The sequence below is a fragment of the Haemaphysalis longicornis genome, unplaced genomic scaffold, assembly GCF_048455015.1.
Source record: "Haemaphysalis longicornis isolate Haplotype H1 unplaced genomic scaffold, Haemaphysalis longicornis Haplotype H1 scaffold_6, whole genome shotgun sequence".
In the NCBI taxonomy this organism is placed as follows: domain Eukaryota; kingdom Metazoa; phylum Arthropoda; class Arachnida; order Ixodida; family Ixodidae; genus Haemaphysalis; species Haemaphysalis longicornis.
This window is the reverse complement of record NW_027526407.1, coordinates 24,134,518-24,152,072: the sequence shown is the minus strand read 5'-3', so window position 1 is coordinate 24,152,072 and position 17,555 is coordinate 24,134,518. Positions and strand designations below refer to the sequence as shown.

The 17,555-nt window shown below is 46.8% G+C and overlaps 1 protein-coding gene across 3 annotated transcripts in view; it reads right to left on the bottom strand.

Annotated features, from left to right (window-relative positions):
- LOC144142310 (uncharacterized) overlaps nt 1–17,221 on the bottom strand; it is a 58,505-nt gene extending 41,284 nt beyond the window's left edge. For 2 of the 3 annotated variants that reach the window (XM_077673712.1, XM_077673714.1), the window contains exons 1-5: nt 16,958–17,221; nt 1,081–1,411; nt 815–1,024; nt 526–747; nt 305–469 (exon numbers count right to left, since the gene is read on the bottom strand). In XM_077673712.1, the coding sequence (XP_077529838.1) occupies nt 305–469; nt 526–747; nt 815–1,024; nt 1,081–1,411; nt 16,958–17,013 (984 nt within the window). In that variant the 5' untranslated portion in view covers nt 17,014–17,221. The remainder of the gene's footprint in view (nt 1–304; nt 470–525; nt 748–814; nt 1,025–1,080; nt 1,412–16,957) is intronic. The other variant, XM_077673713.1, reaches the window with a different exon arrangement.
- Between the last annotated feature and the right edge of the window lie 334 nt (nt 17,222–17,555).

The window sequence follows — 17,555 nt, the reverse complement described above, 5'->3', positions numbered from 1 at the left end:
AACTGGCATCTTTTGAAATTTCTTCCTATATATAATCTTCAGAAAAAGTTTTTTGGAAACTCCACTTCAAGGGACATTAAAGTGTAAAAGAAAGTTTCCCTATATCAATAGATTAGAGTGCTGTGAATACAAATATACCACTCGCAGTTGCTTATTAACAAAGCCAATGTTGAAAGCGTAAAAACAAGTATCGATGCACCATCACTTTTACGCATTACACTTAGTGACATAAGAAAGTTTTATGCCTAGAAGGCACTACTTGCTGTGTCTACCCCATTTGGCACTCAAATTTAAGATGGCTCACCGAAAATAATGTCACCCAATCTTCGAAGGATATCTCCTGGCAGTTGATTTTCTTGGTCACAAGCTGCTCTTCAGCCAGGACCGAAAGGACAAACCTCTGGACGTGGTCCTTAAACTCCTCTTCCATGTCTGGAAGGTAGCCCTTCTTTGACTGCCCGGTCGCCACCTGAAACATATCTAGTTATCCGACAATGTATGGAATGTTAAAAATGTTTTAAGTACCTGGCGGCCCGGGTATGGCAGGAGAAAGCAGTCAATTTCATTATAGCTAGATTGGATTAGGTGCCTCAATTTTTTCTGCTCCTCTTTCTGCCAAGAGGTGCTGAGGCGCCTTGCTATAAGTTTACGTCCGCCTTTTTCTCCGTACGGAGCATCTGAAAGATGCGCCCAGTCACGCACAAGAAAGACAAGCTTCTGGAAGGGCTTTTCCCGACCTCCGTGTTGCTGAAAAAGAATTGCAATATTAACAACATATGGCATTTCTCTGACGTGCACCTATATATTTCCGTACCTGGGCCATCCGGCCGTACTCAGTGAACACTTGAAGGTATTGGAGGTCATTCTCTTGAATGTTTTGCGACAGGTTGTACACCTGTATGGAGCTCGTCAGGGTGCTGAGTGCGAAGATAGTCGCGCACCCCTGGAAAGTTGTGTCAGAATCAAAGGCTCCCTGCGTGTCCATGAATAGAACAGCAACCTGATCGCCTTTGTGCCTGGAAGCCTGGAGAAGTACAGAAATTATAAAATATGTAAGGGCATCCAAGATGGCGTACTAACCAGGAACAACTCGTCCCAGACCACAATGCCGGTAGTGTCGCGCTCACTGCCGTGGCGCCACGGGAAGCCTTCCAGAGGTGTGTGTGTCCCACCCAGCCAGTAGCCTTGTCCTTTGCTTCGCATGTACCGAAGGAATAAATTCAGCAGAAAGGACTTGCCTTTGCGGAATGCACCAGCCACTGAGACGACCACCACAGGCTTATCGCGGGCATCCTTGTTTTTCCGCAAAATACGTTCCAGCGCATTCTTATCCAGCTCAAAGGTTCCGTCTCGTTTCAGAAAGACAATCGGCACCGCCCGACCGCTGGTTAGTGACCTTCCAGCCGTGTACCTGCATGTGACGAAACAGTTCTTGTTTAGGGTCTATGGTTTTTAGCTTGAACATGAATTACATTCCAGGCTCAATAGCTTTTCGCTCCAGGCCATTCAAGCCAATAGTGCAGTTTTGCTTGTCTTTTGCAGGTGTCCCTAATTAGTGACCTTGGCTTTTTTGGCAGGTCAAATCATTTTCCCCAACCACTGAGCGCCGGAAATTTTTGGCGTGCTTGTTTTGTGTGGTATTTTTTATGGTGGTTGGCGATGATTTGTGTTAGCAAAAAAACTTACATTTAGCGGCTAGTCTGCCCTGATGCTCATCTCGACCAATGCCTCCTATCTTAATTAACGTCGTGTAGTGTGTCGTTCTATTGTGAAGGTATTCTGGAACCACTCTTGCACATTCCACTTATAATAAATATGTACGCCGAAGAAATTTAGTTCTGGAAATTCAGTGGCGTTTTATAGTGGCATGGTTGAGCAACTTGTAGCAAAAGCTTTCCAGAATTTTAGGGCAGATACAGAAAATTTCTAGCGCAAATGACATAGACGGCATAACTACCAGAAAAAATAGTGGTTAAGAGCCTACTAAATTCTTAAGCAATCATTTTAGCAAGCACTTTACCAAGAATAAACTAGATTACTTCAGTTATTATGATTCGAATGTCCTTTGCAGGTGCCTTTTGTCCTCGGGGAAGACGAACATGCATGACATCTAAGCAAAACGAAGCTGAAACTGCGACTTCCATAAGACTGCGTGTTGAAGTGCGAACATCCCTCTTTCCGAAAGACCAAAGCTTGTCAGTTGTTAACGCAAAGTTCCTGAGATCGGAGCTGCTGTGCACCTACTGCTGAAAACAATAATTTCTAATAGCCGTTGCTTCATTCCTCCCGAGAATTTTCTCACTAGTAGTAATACGTTTACGGGCTCCAAGCACAGTACCCCTCACGTAGTTTGGCCGTAACGCGGGAAAAGTACTCCGAAATGGCATAAGATCAGCTGGCATCCTCTCACTTTAGTTCTTGAATGCTTCGATGCGCGATGCTACGAGCGTTCGAAAAGAAGCTCCGGCTGCCACTCGCATCGCATGTTGCGAGTAAAATCGAGCCCTATAGTACTCTACTATAGTACTCTATTATTACTCTATCTTTCAATTCGGCCAATACGTGGGAAAAGTGTTAAAAATGCTTCTTAATCGGTATGGATCCTAGAATATGCTACGAACTTGGACTCTTGAATGGTTGACTCAGTGCTAAATTACGAGCAGTGAAATTTAAAAGTGCAGGTGTGTTCCACCTGTATCCATGGCCTGCGCGTGCAAAATTTCCCGCATGTATCGAAGAGCACCAAAATTTTAAATTTGACTAAATGTAGGCCAAATATGTCTGTAGACAAAATACGACTTGCCGCGTAGACAACTCCATCGATAACGCAATGCAGCTCTCAATTCCTTGTAGATATCTCGGGTGAAACTTTTCAAAATTTTTATCTAAGCCTGAGTTGGCGATTTGTATTTAAATAAATATTAGATCGTGTCTTAGGTGTGATTTATTTGTCAATAACAGTTTGGCCATGGTGGAGTTGTAAACAACTAGGTGTTTGTGCTGTCGGAAGTATCTGGTCTTCTGCCGGGGTAGCAACCTTACAAAAACGGGCTGCAAACCTCTGGCTTTTATCAAACCCTTGGGGAAAAATATCTAAAATAACAATTTTCTAAGGACTGCACTCAAGTTAGCATCTTAAAGACTGCATGCCGAGGAGAGTTCTATCTCAGTGGCTGGCATCACCAACTGCCAGTCATGCTAACACGAAGCAGCTGCTCTTTATCTATTGCTGCAGCGTCCCAAGGCCACCGTGAAATGGACACACCTGTGTTTATCTTCAAGAATAAAGCCCTAGTCCAAGAAATTTTCACTACGCTCATGACCTAAGCAACGCCACCTGTATAATCATTGCCTAACGCGTTAGCGAAAACTGGCAAAACAGCCACTCTCCTGTTACTCTCTCCCACCCTTTCCCGCTCCGTAGCCTTCCTGCCTGCTTTCATATTCGCCGGCCAGCACCGCTTTTCGGAAACTATGCAAAATAGTTGAAAACTTCTTTAGCGTTCCCCAGGCGGTGCTCCTACACATTCTTGTTTTTCACCATGCCCGTCTGTCTTCGTCTGTCACTGATAAACCGCCATTGCCACGGAGCAAAATCACTTGTGCTGCCACAGGCTGATGCCGGCTTTGCGTGCTTATCTACTTAGATCACGGGCCCCAAAATTTTCTGAGGGGGGTATCCCCCTCTCTCCACTCCACATTTCGGTCTTGTTTTGTCCTCGCTTTTCGCACTCCGCTTCGGTCACCATCATCACCATCATCATCATCACCAGCCTATCTACGCCCCCTTCAGGGCAAAGGCCTCTCCCATTAATCTCAAATTACCCACGTCCTGTGCTAACTGCGACCAATTTATCCCCGCAAACTTCTTAATCTCATCTACCCAACTAACTTTCTGCGCCCCCTGCAACGCTTGCCCTCTCTAGGGATCCACTCTGTTACCCTTAATGACCAACGGTTATCTTGCCGTCGCATTACATGCCCTGCCCACGTCCATTCGTTCTTTTGAATTTTTTCTAAGATGTCCTTAACACGCGTTTGTTCCCTGACCCAATCCGCTCTCTTCTTGTCCTTTAATATTACGCCTATCATCGTCCGCTCCATTTCCCGCTGAGTCGTTCTCAATTTAAGTTGAAACCTCTTAGTGAGCCTCCAAGTTTCTGCCCCCTAGGTAACTACCGGTAAGATACAGCTGTCATACACTTTCTTTTTCAGGGACAATGTTAGACTGCCATTCATTATCTTAAAATGTCTCCCGTATGCACTCCACCCCATTCTTATCCTTCTAATTATCTCTGCCTCATGGTTGGGATCCGGGGTCACAATTTGGCCTAAGTAGATATATTCGCTTACCACTTCCTTTGCCTCGCCATTTATCTCAAACCGCTGTGATGTTCCGAGGTTATTGATCATTACTTTGGTTTTTTGCATATTAATTTTCAGGCCCACGGTTCTACTCAGCTTGTCGAGTGCGGTAAGCATGCTTTGCAATTCGTCCCCCGAGTTACTTAGCAAGGCAACGTCATCAGCAAATCTGAGGTCACTGAAGTATTCTCCATTAACCCTTACTCCCACCTGTTCCCAATCCAACGTTCTGAATACTTCCTGTAAACATGCTCTGAATTACTTTCGAGAGATTGTGTCTCCTTGTCTGACGCCCTTCCTTATCGGTATTTTACTGCTCTCCTTATGGAGGATGGTGGTAGCTGTGGACCCATTGTAGATATCCTCTAGTATTCTTACATGATGCTCATCTACCCCCTGGTTCTGTAATGCCTGAATGACTGCTGAGGTTTCGACCGAGTCAAATGCTTTCTCATAATCTATAAAGGCTATACATAGGGATTCAGTATACTCAGCACACTTCTCTATCACCTGATTGATCGTGTGAATATGGTCCATTGTTGAATAGCCTTTACGGAAACCTCCTTGTTCTTTAGGTGTACTGAAATCTAAGGTTGCAGAAATTCTGTTAGCGATTACCATGGTAAGTACCTTGTAGACGACTGACAGTAAGCTGATCGGCCTGTACTTTTTCAAATCCTTCATGTCACCTTTCTTATGGATTAGGATGATGTTCGCGTTCTTCCAAGATTCCGGTACGCTTGCGTTCATTAGGCATTGCGTATACAGGTTTGCCAGCTTTTAAAGTACAACTTCTCCGCCATCCTTCAAGAGGTCTGCTGTTATCTGATCCTCACCGGGTGCTTTGCCCCCTTTCATTTTTTTCAAAAAAATAATAAAGCCTTCCTTACTTCTTCGGCCGTTACTGGTGGGATGTCTATCTGCTCTGAACTACTTTCTCGTTCGGCATTATCCTGCATGTCCCGGCTACTGTGCAGATCCGTATAGAACTCCTCGGTTACTGTGACTATTTTATCCCTATTTGTGATGACATTGCCTTGGTTGTCTGTAAATGCATACATCTGATCTTTCCCCACGTCAAGACGCCTCTTCACTGCTTTCAGGCTACCTCCGTTCTTTACAGCGTATTCGATCCTCTCCATATTATACTTCCGTATGTCAGCTGTCTTACGCTTATTGATTAACTTCGAGGGCTCCGCTAGTTCTATTCCGTCAGCTTCGGTGGAGATTGTCATGGTTTGCTGTTTCCTAATTAGATCTTTCGTCTCCTGGGAAGGTTTACAAGTATCGTGTCTAGCCATCGTGCCCCCGACTTCTACTGCACACTCCGTGATAATGCGTGTAAGGTTGTCGCTGGCTTCCTGTGTCGTAAGCTCGGCTTCCTCGTTAAGGGCAGAATATCGGTTCTGCAGCGCGATCCTGAATTCTTCTACTTTACGTCTTGCTTTTAGCTCATTAATCGGCTTCCTTCGTACTAGCTTGTTGCGCTCCTTCCTCAAGTCTAGCTTAATTCAAGATCTTACCATACGGCGGTCACTACACCTTACCGTTTCGAGCACTTCCACATCCTTCACGACTCCAGGGTTATCGCATAATATGAGGTCTATTTCATTTTTATGCTCCCCATTAGGGCTCCTCCAGGTCCACTTCTGCCTCTCCCGTTTGCAGAAGAAGGTATTCGTTATGCGTAGGTTATTACGTTGTGCGAATTCGACTGGTAGGTCCCCTCTGCTATTTCTACAGCCGAGACCATAGTTCCCAACTGCCTTGTCTCCAGCCTGATTCTTGCCTAGTTTAGCATTGAAGTCGCCATAACAATGGTATACTGTGTTTTTATTTAATAAGCCATTGCCGATTTCACATCTTTATAGAAGCGTTCCACTACCTGGTCGTCGCGGATGGATGTGGGCGCATAGTCCTGTACCACATTGAGTTTGTAGCTCTTATTGAGCCTAATTGCAAGGCCTGCTGCCCTTTCATTATTGCTATAGAGTACTTCGATGTTTCCAGCTATGCTTTTATTGACTAGAGATCCCACTCCCAGTTCTCTTCTGTACACTAGACTACGGTAACATAGGACGTGTCCATTTTTCAGCACCGTAAAGACTTCACCTGTCCTCCTAGCCTCACTAAACCTTATGAAATTCCATTTAATGCCCTTTAATTCCTCAAACAACACCTCTGGACTCGCTTCACTAGATGGGGTTGTCGTGTTAAACGTTGCCAGGTTCAGATTCCAATGGCGGCCTGTCCGGGTCCAGGTATCCTTAGCACCCTCTGCTGCGTCACAGGTCCGACCGCCGCCGCGGTCAGCTGCTGTGCAGCCAGTGGAGACTGAGGGCCGTGGGTTAATTGGCGTATTCATGGGAGGTTGGGGCCATTACTGCACCAGGGTGGCCAATTATGCTCTGGTGAGGGAGTGCGTTGCCGGCAATGGTCGCCGGGTTCAGGCCGCACCCCAAGCCCCTTTCTGCAATTCCATCAATGCGCGGATTTTTTTAGTCCGGTGGGAATTGTCCGGCATCAGGATTCGAGCCACGGTCCTTCTGCACACGAGGCGGATGCTCTACCTCTACGCCACCGCTGCACCCCCCCCCCGCTTCGGTACGCACTTTTAAAAGTGAGGACTGTACTGTAGAAGCGCTCGGACAGCGTGGCGGGACCCTCAGCTGCTTATCCTTTTTTTTTCTGTGATCTGAAGTTTACAAGCACGTGATATTTTTGGTAAATAATGGTAGAAGTGAGCACAGGAACAAAAAATGTGAATGCAATTTTCTCTTCCCGAAATCCTCCGGAGAGAAAAATATCAGTAAAATAATGGCTGCACCATCCGAAGATATCGTTTTTCTCTTCGCTATTTGTCTCCCGACAAGTACTATTTTCTTACACTATTTTAGTTCCGCATCCGTCAGTTATCTTTGGAAAAATGCAGCAAGTATGAAGCGAGCGACACGTTGGGCGAGATCCCCTGTGCGCCCCTGAACTACCGCCCCGTCGCGGCTGAGATGTAAGCGAAACGGCTATGAAATCCAACAGGCAAGTTGACATACACACGTCGTAGAAGTGGCTGCAGCGTTCGCGACTCGCGAGCACTGACGTAAGGCGAGATGTTCGCCGGCGCACGCCACATAGCGGATGAATGCAGGAACTAAGTCCCTACCCTTCCCATTGAAAAGCGCGCGACGCGTTAGGCCACGTTTACACAGGTGGCGTTGACCTAAGCAGCACTCAAATTGCAAGCAATGGTGATTAGTTTTAGTGCGCAAGCACTTTGGCGGCCGCTACTGCGGGTTGGCTGCGCCGATGGCGACGGAGTTGTAACAGGGAGTTGTAACAGTTGTAACAGATTGGGGGCTACTTTTGTACGAACTGAATGACACCTCTGAAATTTCTGACACATCTACCCCTAAACTTTTCGTCCTACATTTTCGCACTCCAGCTGACATCGTGGAGTACGAGCGAAGGCTGAAGCATAAAATCAAAAACGACCTTTCAAAGAATTAGATGCTGCATGCAAAACATGTCACTGAGTACGCTTTTTATTGAAACAATTTCTTGCTCTGTACACAGGCATACATAATAGTCCCTGACCTTAACAGTTTTCGACACGCGAGATATATTTTCAATTGTGTAAACTCTCGCCATCAGATTAAAAACCGTGCCTATTATGTGCTAAACAGGACTCTTTTTTTTTGTGTTGAAAGAGCTTCAGCAAGAAAACGAGAATTATTATAAGCTGTAGGTACAGACATCCGGCTTTCCCTTCAAAAGGAATAGCGTAGAATACAAAAGACGTATCTGTGGTGTTTTTCTCCTCGGAAATGTTACTGGCTGCTTTTTTAATGGAGGCGAAAAGCGAAAACGCCCATGTTTGGGCGTTTAGGCGCACGTTAAAGATCCCCAGGTGGTAAAATTTAATCGGGAGCCCTCCAATGCGGCGCGCCTGATCGCCTGTGTCTCATCGGCGCGTTAAACCACAAAAAAGATAATGACTGCTTGCCAAGGGATTATGCATCTCAGGGGGAGTTTTTATGTTATTTAGCCGTCTTGGGTAACTGTGACGTATTGTTCCCCAGTTTCCTCCTTTCTAACGCGAGGATTGAACGACACGCGTTGTACCTCTTAGGGTGGGGTGACCCCACTATTACTCCCGGAGAATGACAGTACAGTGACGTTCATTAATAGACTGCTCTGTATTCTGAATACCAAAACGGGAATTTTGTGTCATTCAGCGTCTTAGTAATATCAGCAGCGACGATTGTTTGGGAGGAGTGGAGCGTGGAGACTATGACGATAGAAGCTTACAGGTCACTTCAGAAGTATGTTTAACAAAGAGGTGTCAGTTTCGAGGATTTCCAGATGAGTGTCTTTGCGCGCACTGTTGCAAGCCCGGATGCAAGTACGTTATATACGATGACTTATAATTGTGCGCCGCAGGAGTTGAGTAATTTGCGAAAATTTAAGGGCCACTCGTTGGCGTTAGTTCAGCAGAGGCGTGGCCTTTTATGTGGACGCGCCAGGGTCGTTCCTTGTCGATGCCGACGATGACGACTATAGTAAATAGGTCATGACGTAATTTTCTCCATTAGAGCCCCTTCTTTGCCTAGCTGATGACGTCCGTACGCAAGCACGCACTGCAGGAAAGTCACAATTGCGCAGTGGGAGGCACATGATGAACATGGGCTATATAAAAGGCACATCGAGCGCCTAAAAAACTGCTCGCCATTTTTTAGGCGCTTGAAAAAAAACCATCACCAGAATGGAGTCTGGGACCCGGCGTTATGAAGCCGATGTCAAAGTTTCATTTCAACAGGGTAGAAGCAGTTTGGGTTTTGTACTTCGACGTATACAAATGTCGCATGAGAGAAAGCTTCTCATTTTCCCCATCCTTACCTGAAGAAACCGGCTTTGATTTTATTTCGTGTGCTTTAAGCAAAACGACTGAAATATATGATAAAAGAGTCTTCCGACAATCAGTGAAACGGACACATCCACCACAGGTAAGTTTACACTGGTATCATCAATAAAGACGTACTAGGACAATTCGAATACGGGAAGTATCAACACAATAAAGTATCAAAATGCAATAAACCGACTCAAATAATAAAGAAAAGAATATTACCAAAGAGATAAAACGGAGGCACAAGAGCGGCGCACTATTTCCCAGACTGTCTATCAAGACAAGTCTACTTTCAATGGTCTGAATAATTCGTCCCTGAACGCCGAGCCGCGACTTCTGGATAAGAGAGAGAAGGAATAAATATTTTTATTTATCGAGCAGAGGCAGATGTGGGGGCATCGCCCCACACATCATCCGGGAGTCGTGGATGCCTTGACTTCGGCTGGCAGTCCGTGCTCGGGTATACAACAAATGTATACTTTAAACCACGGTGTAAGATAATATATCTTACACCGTGCTTTAAACACGTGGAGACCTTATAAGAACTAGACCACTAATCACTGTCTGGAATACATTCATTGTGTAGGTGTTCGATAAAGCGGAATTTTGTTTTACACGCGGAAGGAGGTGAAGATGCCCTGTGTATATATGCACCCCTGGTGATCTCACAGGGCGATTGATACAATAGACTGGATTTTTCGCGCAATAATAGTCCTTGCAAATGCATAAAGTAGGAAATTAAAATTGTACCTGTACCAAGCATAACGAGAAGTATCCAGATTAGGGGTACCTATAATTTGTTCACAGATTCCAAGCCAAAGTACGGCGTCTTGATAGTCGCCTTGATTTTGGCTGTCAAATTTTAAACATACCGTTGGCCAGGTATTAGGCTCAACAAATTACCGTAAACAACCTATCTGCGACTCGACATGTTCCTAATGTTTCCTATCCATTGATTCCTAGATATCAGACCAGATGAGATAGTGGGCCTCTTCGATTTTCCACTTCTGGCTCCCCGCGGGCTGCCCGCGGGTAGTCCGAGGATTCCCCGAAGCCATAGGGATACACGGGAAAATCGAATGTTGGACTGCTTCTCGGGGAGTCCGCGGTGAGCCCGAGACTGTAAATCGAAGAGGCCCAGTGTCTTCGGTTTTCCAGGTACGGTGATCACATGAACCGACGGGAAATTGCGATTGCGCTAACAAGAAAATTCGGCTTACATTGCAACATCAGTGGGCGGCTACAATTCTATTGAAATACCCTTACGACCATCAGTAGGCGTTGGCATAGCCCGAAGCGACCCAAAGCGGTGCAAAAACCTTGCAAACCGAGATAACTAAAGAAACGATGAGCACAACGGGCTCTTTATAATCCGTCGATGCATGCCTACCTTTTGTTGAAGCCCATTGCAAACAAAATTTCAACCAGTCCTATGATGCACTGCATAATGTATGCCTTCGCTTTACCATGTTTTAAGGCGAAGCTTTCGTTTCCTTACCGACGACAACCGTACGAAAAAAACGCACCGCAGTAAAGCCAACTTTACACTACGGGAGGGCATGTGATGTTGATGGGTTTTCGCTAAAGCACACGAAGCTACTCAAAAGAAAAAAAAAACTGCCTCCCGTTGCCGGAACCGAACCTGGTTCCCTCGCGCAATGAAGCAGACGTCTATCCGACTGCGGCGTTTCGGCATGGTCGAAGCAGTTTAAATTTGCGAATTCGACATCGGCTCATGTTGCATGGGAGGAAGCTCCTTATTTTATCCGTATTTCTTTTAAGAAACGGCGTTTGGTTGTTTTATTATTTATTCCTTCAAACAGGTATCTCCCATGCGCCGTTTCTAGCTTTGTCTCTGGACAGCCAACACGTTTTGCTAGTGGTCGAGTGGTCGTCAGTTCTCCGCTATACGTGCCCATACCTGCCGCGCACTTTCTTTAAATTCTGCATAAGATGACGTCCCTCTCGTCTTTCCTCTCCAAGCAGAGATAGTCGTTTCATACTGCAAGGCGCTACTCCAATGGCTGGGTTCACTGAAGTGTTTTTAGGTATTTCGTGTTTCCAAATTTATGCCACATGAGTCATCATTTGGAGTACGTCACCATATCGCAATTCCGCCTGGGTGGGTTACTTTTGATTTAGTGACATAGGTACACGAGTGTCAAATACCTGACATTATCGAGTTTTAGCTGATCGTTTGTCACCGTGCGCTCCGCTCCGATAGCAGGCAGGAGCGCCTTTGCGTATCCGTGGTGCGCTTGGCCGCCAACATCATTGGCTCCGGTTACGCTGTGCGAACCGCCGATACTGGAAATGACAGTGGAAACCGGTCAGCTAAAACTCTCTATTGCTTGCATATTGCTTCGGAATGCTTATAAAAAATGGCAACATCTCCCCTCCGTGGATGATGGCGAGGGTGCAAGGTACCGGGACTCGTAATGACATCGAAGTTGCGCACCGACTGACATCCGATTTGCGCCCTGACCGTCATTTCATTTAAAGGGACACTGAAGTGAATTTTTCAAGCTCCCGTTTTTGCTTGCACTGCGTAGACTGGCTCAAATTAGCACACTTTTCATTGTTTATCCGGTTGACAAATCGGTAATTATTTTACAAAGCGCGAAAGAAGAAAAACTACCATGCGCGGTTTGCGGCGGCCGCACCAACTAAGGCTGTGACGTTGGGAGGAGGGGCGCCGTGATTGGACGATGCCCAAGGTTAGCAATCACACAAGTTTCGGTTTCGGTTTCGGTTCTGTAAAACATAACAAATGGCGTTGTTGAATGGGCATTCTCAATATCTCAGTAATCATCGTACCGCGCTTCTGCCATGTTGTCGGCTGTAAAATGTACAAGATAAGCCTCCCAGGACGGCTTGTAGCCGTAGCATTCACTAGCCGAGAATTACGCAGTGCATGAACGCCCTCCGCGTACCCGCAGACGCCCAAATGTCATGCGCTTTTCTCCCATATTTGGAGCTTGCCTCCCTCATGCCTGTATCGTAAAAAGCGTGTTCGCACCAGGCCAAGGGTCTGTTCATTCTGGCCTGTGCCCACTGCCTGCAAGCAGTCGGTGCTTATGGCAACAGCACGCCAACGAGAACTCGCTAGCGCGCCAGTGCCAGCCTGCGCGCGTTTTGTGAACTAGTTCGTGTAGCCATGAACGTTGCGGCCCAAGAAAAGGTGAACTCAATATAGAAAACACCGGCGGAGAACAAAAAAGTTAACTTACAAAAAAAAAAAGCACTTACCCGCGGGGATTCGAACTCGTGAGTTGCAAAACATTTGCGGTGACATACCTAGCGCCCCAGACCACTGAGCCACGGAGCGGGACGCGAAGGCCTTGCTAATATAGGGTATATATTGTACAACCTGTTTACACTTTTATTTAGTTTTGGCATTTCAAGCAGCTTAGGTGACTATTTGTTGTACTGCGATCGTGCAGTAAGCGTCGCCCGAGTTTCCACAGTAGCTCACGTCTAGCAATTGCATTTCGTAGACGGAAAAGCGTTCGCAGATGCGTAGTCGTGCTGCTGACCGCTGTGCTTGTTCGCCCAGCGCAAAAAAGTGCTTCCCGCGCCCTAGTTTTACGCTGTACGGTAAAAATATCAGTTGATTTTATTTCCTTAGTACCTATATTGACTTCGCTGACTCTTCTCCCGCCTTCAAGAGGCCTTATATTTTCCTACTGGCGTACTAGTCAGCGAAGCGTCGCATGTGCGCTTGTGTGAAGCGACCTTGACTTGGAGCTAGATACAGTGTACGAACAAACCAAGTAAAGAAAGGCACATTCTTCCATTCACAAACGTGTCCTGGCTTCGTTTCAACTAAGCGAACGAATTGCGACCAAGCAATTTTTTTTTAACCTCCTTGATTGCGACGACCCGCCGGCGGCCGGCGGACGAAACGCTGGGCCGACTGACTCTGTCGGCCGGGGAGCCGTGCAGTAGCGCAGCCGTGGCGCACCAATTGCCAGCTCATCCCCTCCTGACGTCACACGAAAACGCCACAGAAAATGGGCGAGCGTAAAGAGAGGAGGACAGCATTTTCGAATTCGTTTTTCTACTAAATAAAATCGCGTAAACGCGCCTAGAGTGGTCGAAACATGGCCTGGGGACTCCGGACTACAATTTGCGCTAGTAATCCCGCAATGTTTACATATCACTTCAGTGTCCCTTTAAGCCGTGAGTTGCACTTCGACTATTCTCTAAATGGAACCACAACTCACGGCTCAAATCCAATTTCGCTTGATTTTCGCTTGATGGTGGTGTGCGCACGGATGGACGAGGGCGGACATTGGGGGTCCTAAGGTACTCCGCACTGTTACAGGCGAGGGGGTAAGCCGTTTGACTCTCGGGTACTAACTCATGGTCGTAGCCCAATGGGTAAGACAACTGATAATAACTCTGTCTGGTCTACCAGACACAGGCACGAATCCTGCCGGTGCTTGTTTGATTTTAGGTGCGGAGTACCTTAGGACCGCACAATGTCCGTCCGCGTCCATGCGCATAGCATAAACAATCGCAAAAAATCACACAGGTAGCGGCAAAGCTCGAGCCTGTCCCTGGTCGACCAGACAGAGTTAGTGTCAGTCGTCATTCCCATTGGGCTACGACCATGAGTTAGTACTCACGCGCGGAGTACCTCAGGCAGGGAGTACCTTACGACCACCCAATGTCCGTCCGCATCCATCCGTGCGCACACCACCATCAAGCGAAAATCAAGCGAAATTTGATTTGAGCCGTGAGTTGTAGTTTCATTTAGGGAATAATCAAGGTACAACTAACGGCTCAAATTGAATGACGGTCGGGGCGCACATCGGATGTCACTCGGGGCGCAACTTGGATGTCATTTCGAGTCTCCGTACTCAGCACCCTCGCCATCATCTACGGAGTGGAGATACGGCTTTACTATGCGCACGGACGCGGACGGACATTGTGCGGTCCTAAGGTACTCCGCGCCTAATTCTCTTCTCTGGGCTGAGCCGGGTGTCGGCGTAACCGACGGAACGATGGCCTGGACCGACCAGTGAAAGGAAAAGTGAACGATGAAAGAAAGCAAAGGAGGATGGTGTAGCGAAATTGTGAGGGAAGGGCGGTTCGCCATGGCGGCACAAGCCAGCGCTCTCGGAAGTGTGCGGTGGGGGTGGGGAGGAGACATTTCGCTGTGCCTGTTGAGCACGAGGACGCGGGTTCGATTCCCGGCCGTGGCGGCCGCTTTTCTGATGGATGCGAAAAGCAAAACCGCCCGTGTGTACGAGATTTCGGTGCACGTTAAAGATCCCCAGGTGGTCAAAATTAATCCCGAGCCCTCCACTACGGCGCGCCTCGTCGCCTGCGTTGCGTCGGCGCGTTAAACCCTACAATCAATCAATCAATTAATCAATCAATCAATCAATCAGTACGCTGTGCCTGCACGAGGCGCTCGAGGGCGCGACGCTTGGCGAAAAAGTGAGGCGGGCGTGCGCGTTCTTACGACGTGCGTTCGCTTAAGACCAACTTCGCGGTCTCTTCTTGAGACGCACTTCGCGCCAACAACGCAGAGGCTCATTATCGCTGCCATCGAGAGAACCGACGAGTGAGTGCTGCCTCAGGGCATGGCTGCTGCGCCCAAATACTGCATTAGGGATTATGGTAATCACCAGAAAATATTTGTCTGGTGCTTTTGTTTGTCCTGTACACTTGTTCATGATAATTTTACTTATGCAGATGATCCACTACTATTTCCTACTCTAAACTGAAAGGAAGGCGTTATGCTTGCCCGTTTACCACTGATCTTCTGACGCCAGGATGAAAACGTAGCGGTATTTAACTCGGTGAACGCAGGATATGCTCAAGATAGTCAATAATTTTACATATAAATGGTCCAAAGCGTTTCGGCGCCACTCCTAGAAAATGGAAAGGCAGCTGACTACATTCTCTCTCATAAAATGTTCTCCATACGGCATTGGCCGAATGTATTATTGGTGTGTATACAATGCTAATAAAAGGAAGAGTTTACCAGGGGCTGAAACAGAGATAGGTATACCTTCAGTAGTGGTGGCACCACCAACGGGCCGCTTACCTCTCCCCGTACGCGTTTTGTTCCATGTGCCCAAGGAACAGTTGACGCAGGGGAAGGTATTTTGTTCCGATTCAGCGTATAAAGGTCCAACGAGACGAAAGATTCAATGTGACGACAGGTCCAACAGTGGATCTTTCATCTTGGTGGATCCGTCTTCTCGTTGGGCATTGAGGCTCGATTAGACACTGTCTCCGTGAATCTTTCGTCTTGGGGGATATTCAAGCTCGATTGGACCTTCTCTCTCGGTATGTCTTTCGTGTCAGTGAATATTTAACTCGATTGGATGTTCCGTCTCTGTGGATCATTCAACTCGGTGTATATACGTGATCTTCCGTATTATATGAACGTCCGAAGCACTCTACAATCACCTTAACTACCCAATTCAGCAAAATAATAGCGAGAACGTCTGCGTTTTAGGTGCGAATATATAACTTCGTCTTAATACACGACAGTTTAAATTTAATTGTACTCGCGGCATTAGCCTTTTCAGGTGGTCAGGAACGCTATTTCCGAACAACAGCTTCGTGAAGATGAACTGATTAGTATACAAAATATACAGGGTGTCCCAGCTAACATTCACTAGGATTTCAAAAAAGAGCAATGGAAATACTCCAAAAAAACCTAGCGCATAACGTCTCCAGTACAGTGTAGTAGCGACTGGTAATTTTTTCGTTAATGAGATTGAAATAATTTCAAATAATTATCTAACTTGTGAATTACTGGTCTAAATATTTTTGTGTCACTGAGACGCATGCAGGTACCCACGAGCGGAATATAACTACGGTATTTTCAGGGACGAACAAATTGCGTACTCATTTATTTTGACTGATAAAGAAACCCCACGGAATATGAAAACAATACCACGTGACGGCGCTCCCACGTGCATCATAAAGCGTTGCTCACGAACAGGCTGCGTTTGAGTGAGCCAGAAGGAAATAAAGAAAATAAAGAAAGAAGAAATCGTGACCGAGGGGTGCCTTATCTCCCACATGCCACAGAGTTTCTTAGTAAATGTACTAGAGAGGAAACTGCCCTGCGAATTCGTTTCGTCGTCGGGGGTTATGGGAAGACCCTGCTTCTAGATTGGGCGTGGCATGAAAATTATATTCTTAAGCGGTTTTGGGGGTTTGCTTTCTTCACCATGCATTAAGATGCCTAGGCGCTACCGTTGTAGTGGTTGTAGCTCGGAGCTGTGGTGACTTCATGTTCGGTGAAAGATCAGGCAGTGCGTGATCGTATCTGACGTTGGTCATGCCTAAGTCGAAGGGACGTATGAATGAGCGGGTAATATGCCACCGCGAAAGTTGCAGCCGACGAAAAAAAAAAAGTAACCAAAGGTACTTCCGCTGAGACAAGATACCACATATATGGGTGCCTGTATCCGTCCTATCTTGTCTTCGTCCACGACTGTTTAACGCCACGTTTTCTTTTTGTTTTTTCATATAATAACCAACTCTATGAGCCACAATTTTTGTTAAACTCTAGCTGATGGTCGGTCGGTGCGCCGGTTCACCACAAAAATGCCGTTTTCATGAGCGCGCTCAAGAACATTTCGAAGCTTACAAAAAATTCAGGTACCACGAGAAAGTAATATGTTTTTCATGCATTTTTAAATGGATAACATTTCTTACTTTTCTGATGCATGTCCCCGCTGGTCTTTGTCCATGTTTCTAGATTCTTTCATCATTCCTCATTACTGTTGAGCGCTTAGTACTCGAAAACACGGCCGCCGTCGAAGCGCTTATCGTAGTCACAGTGCACGGTGTAGAAGCATCTCATGGAAGGATTCGACAATATGGCGAACGTTACTCCCTCTGGCATTTTCAGCGCTCCAAAGATAAAGCAAGAAAAAGCTTCGGAGAAGCACAGAGGCAGCGGGTTCCTTGTACAGAGTTGGCGGGAGTCAGGCAATTTTATGGCGGCCGGAGGAGGTCGCTAGCTGTCGCGTTGCAAAACAGCAGCAAAAAAAACGCCCACCAAGGCCTTTTGCCCCGCCGCGCCTCAGCCGATATCCAGCGGTAGATAAGAGCACATCGGAACAGACAGGCTAAGCAAATAGAGGCAGGGCAGGTGTGTCGAGGGTTTGTTGCTCCCGAGTGCGAAACTAAATAAAAAGGAGGCAGCCTTGGGATGAAAGTTTGTGGTTTCACGTAGATGCGCCGATGCGCTGCGTTCGACCCGTTGATGGTTATTCTTACGTGCGATGCCTTCAGGTGCAGTCAAGAGGGC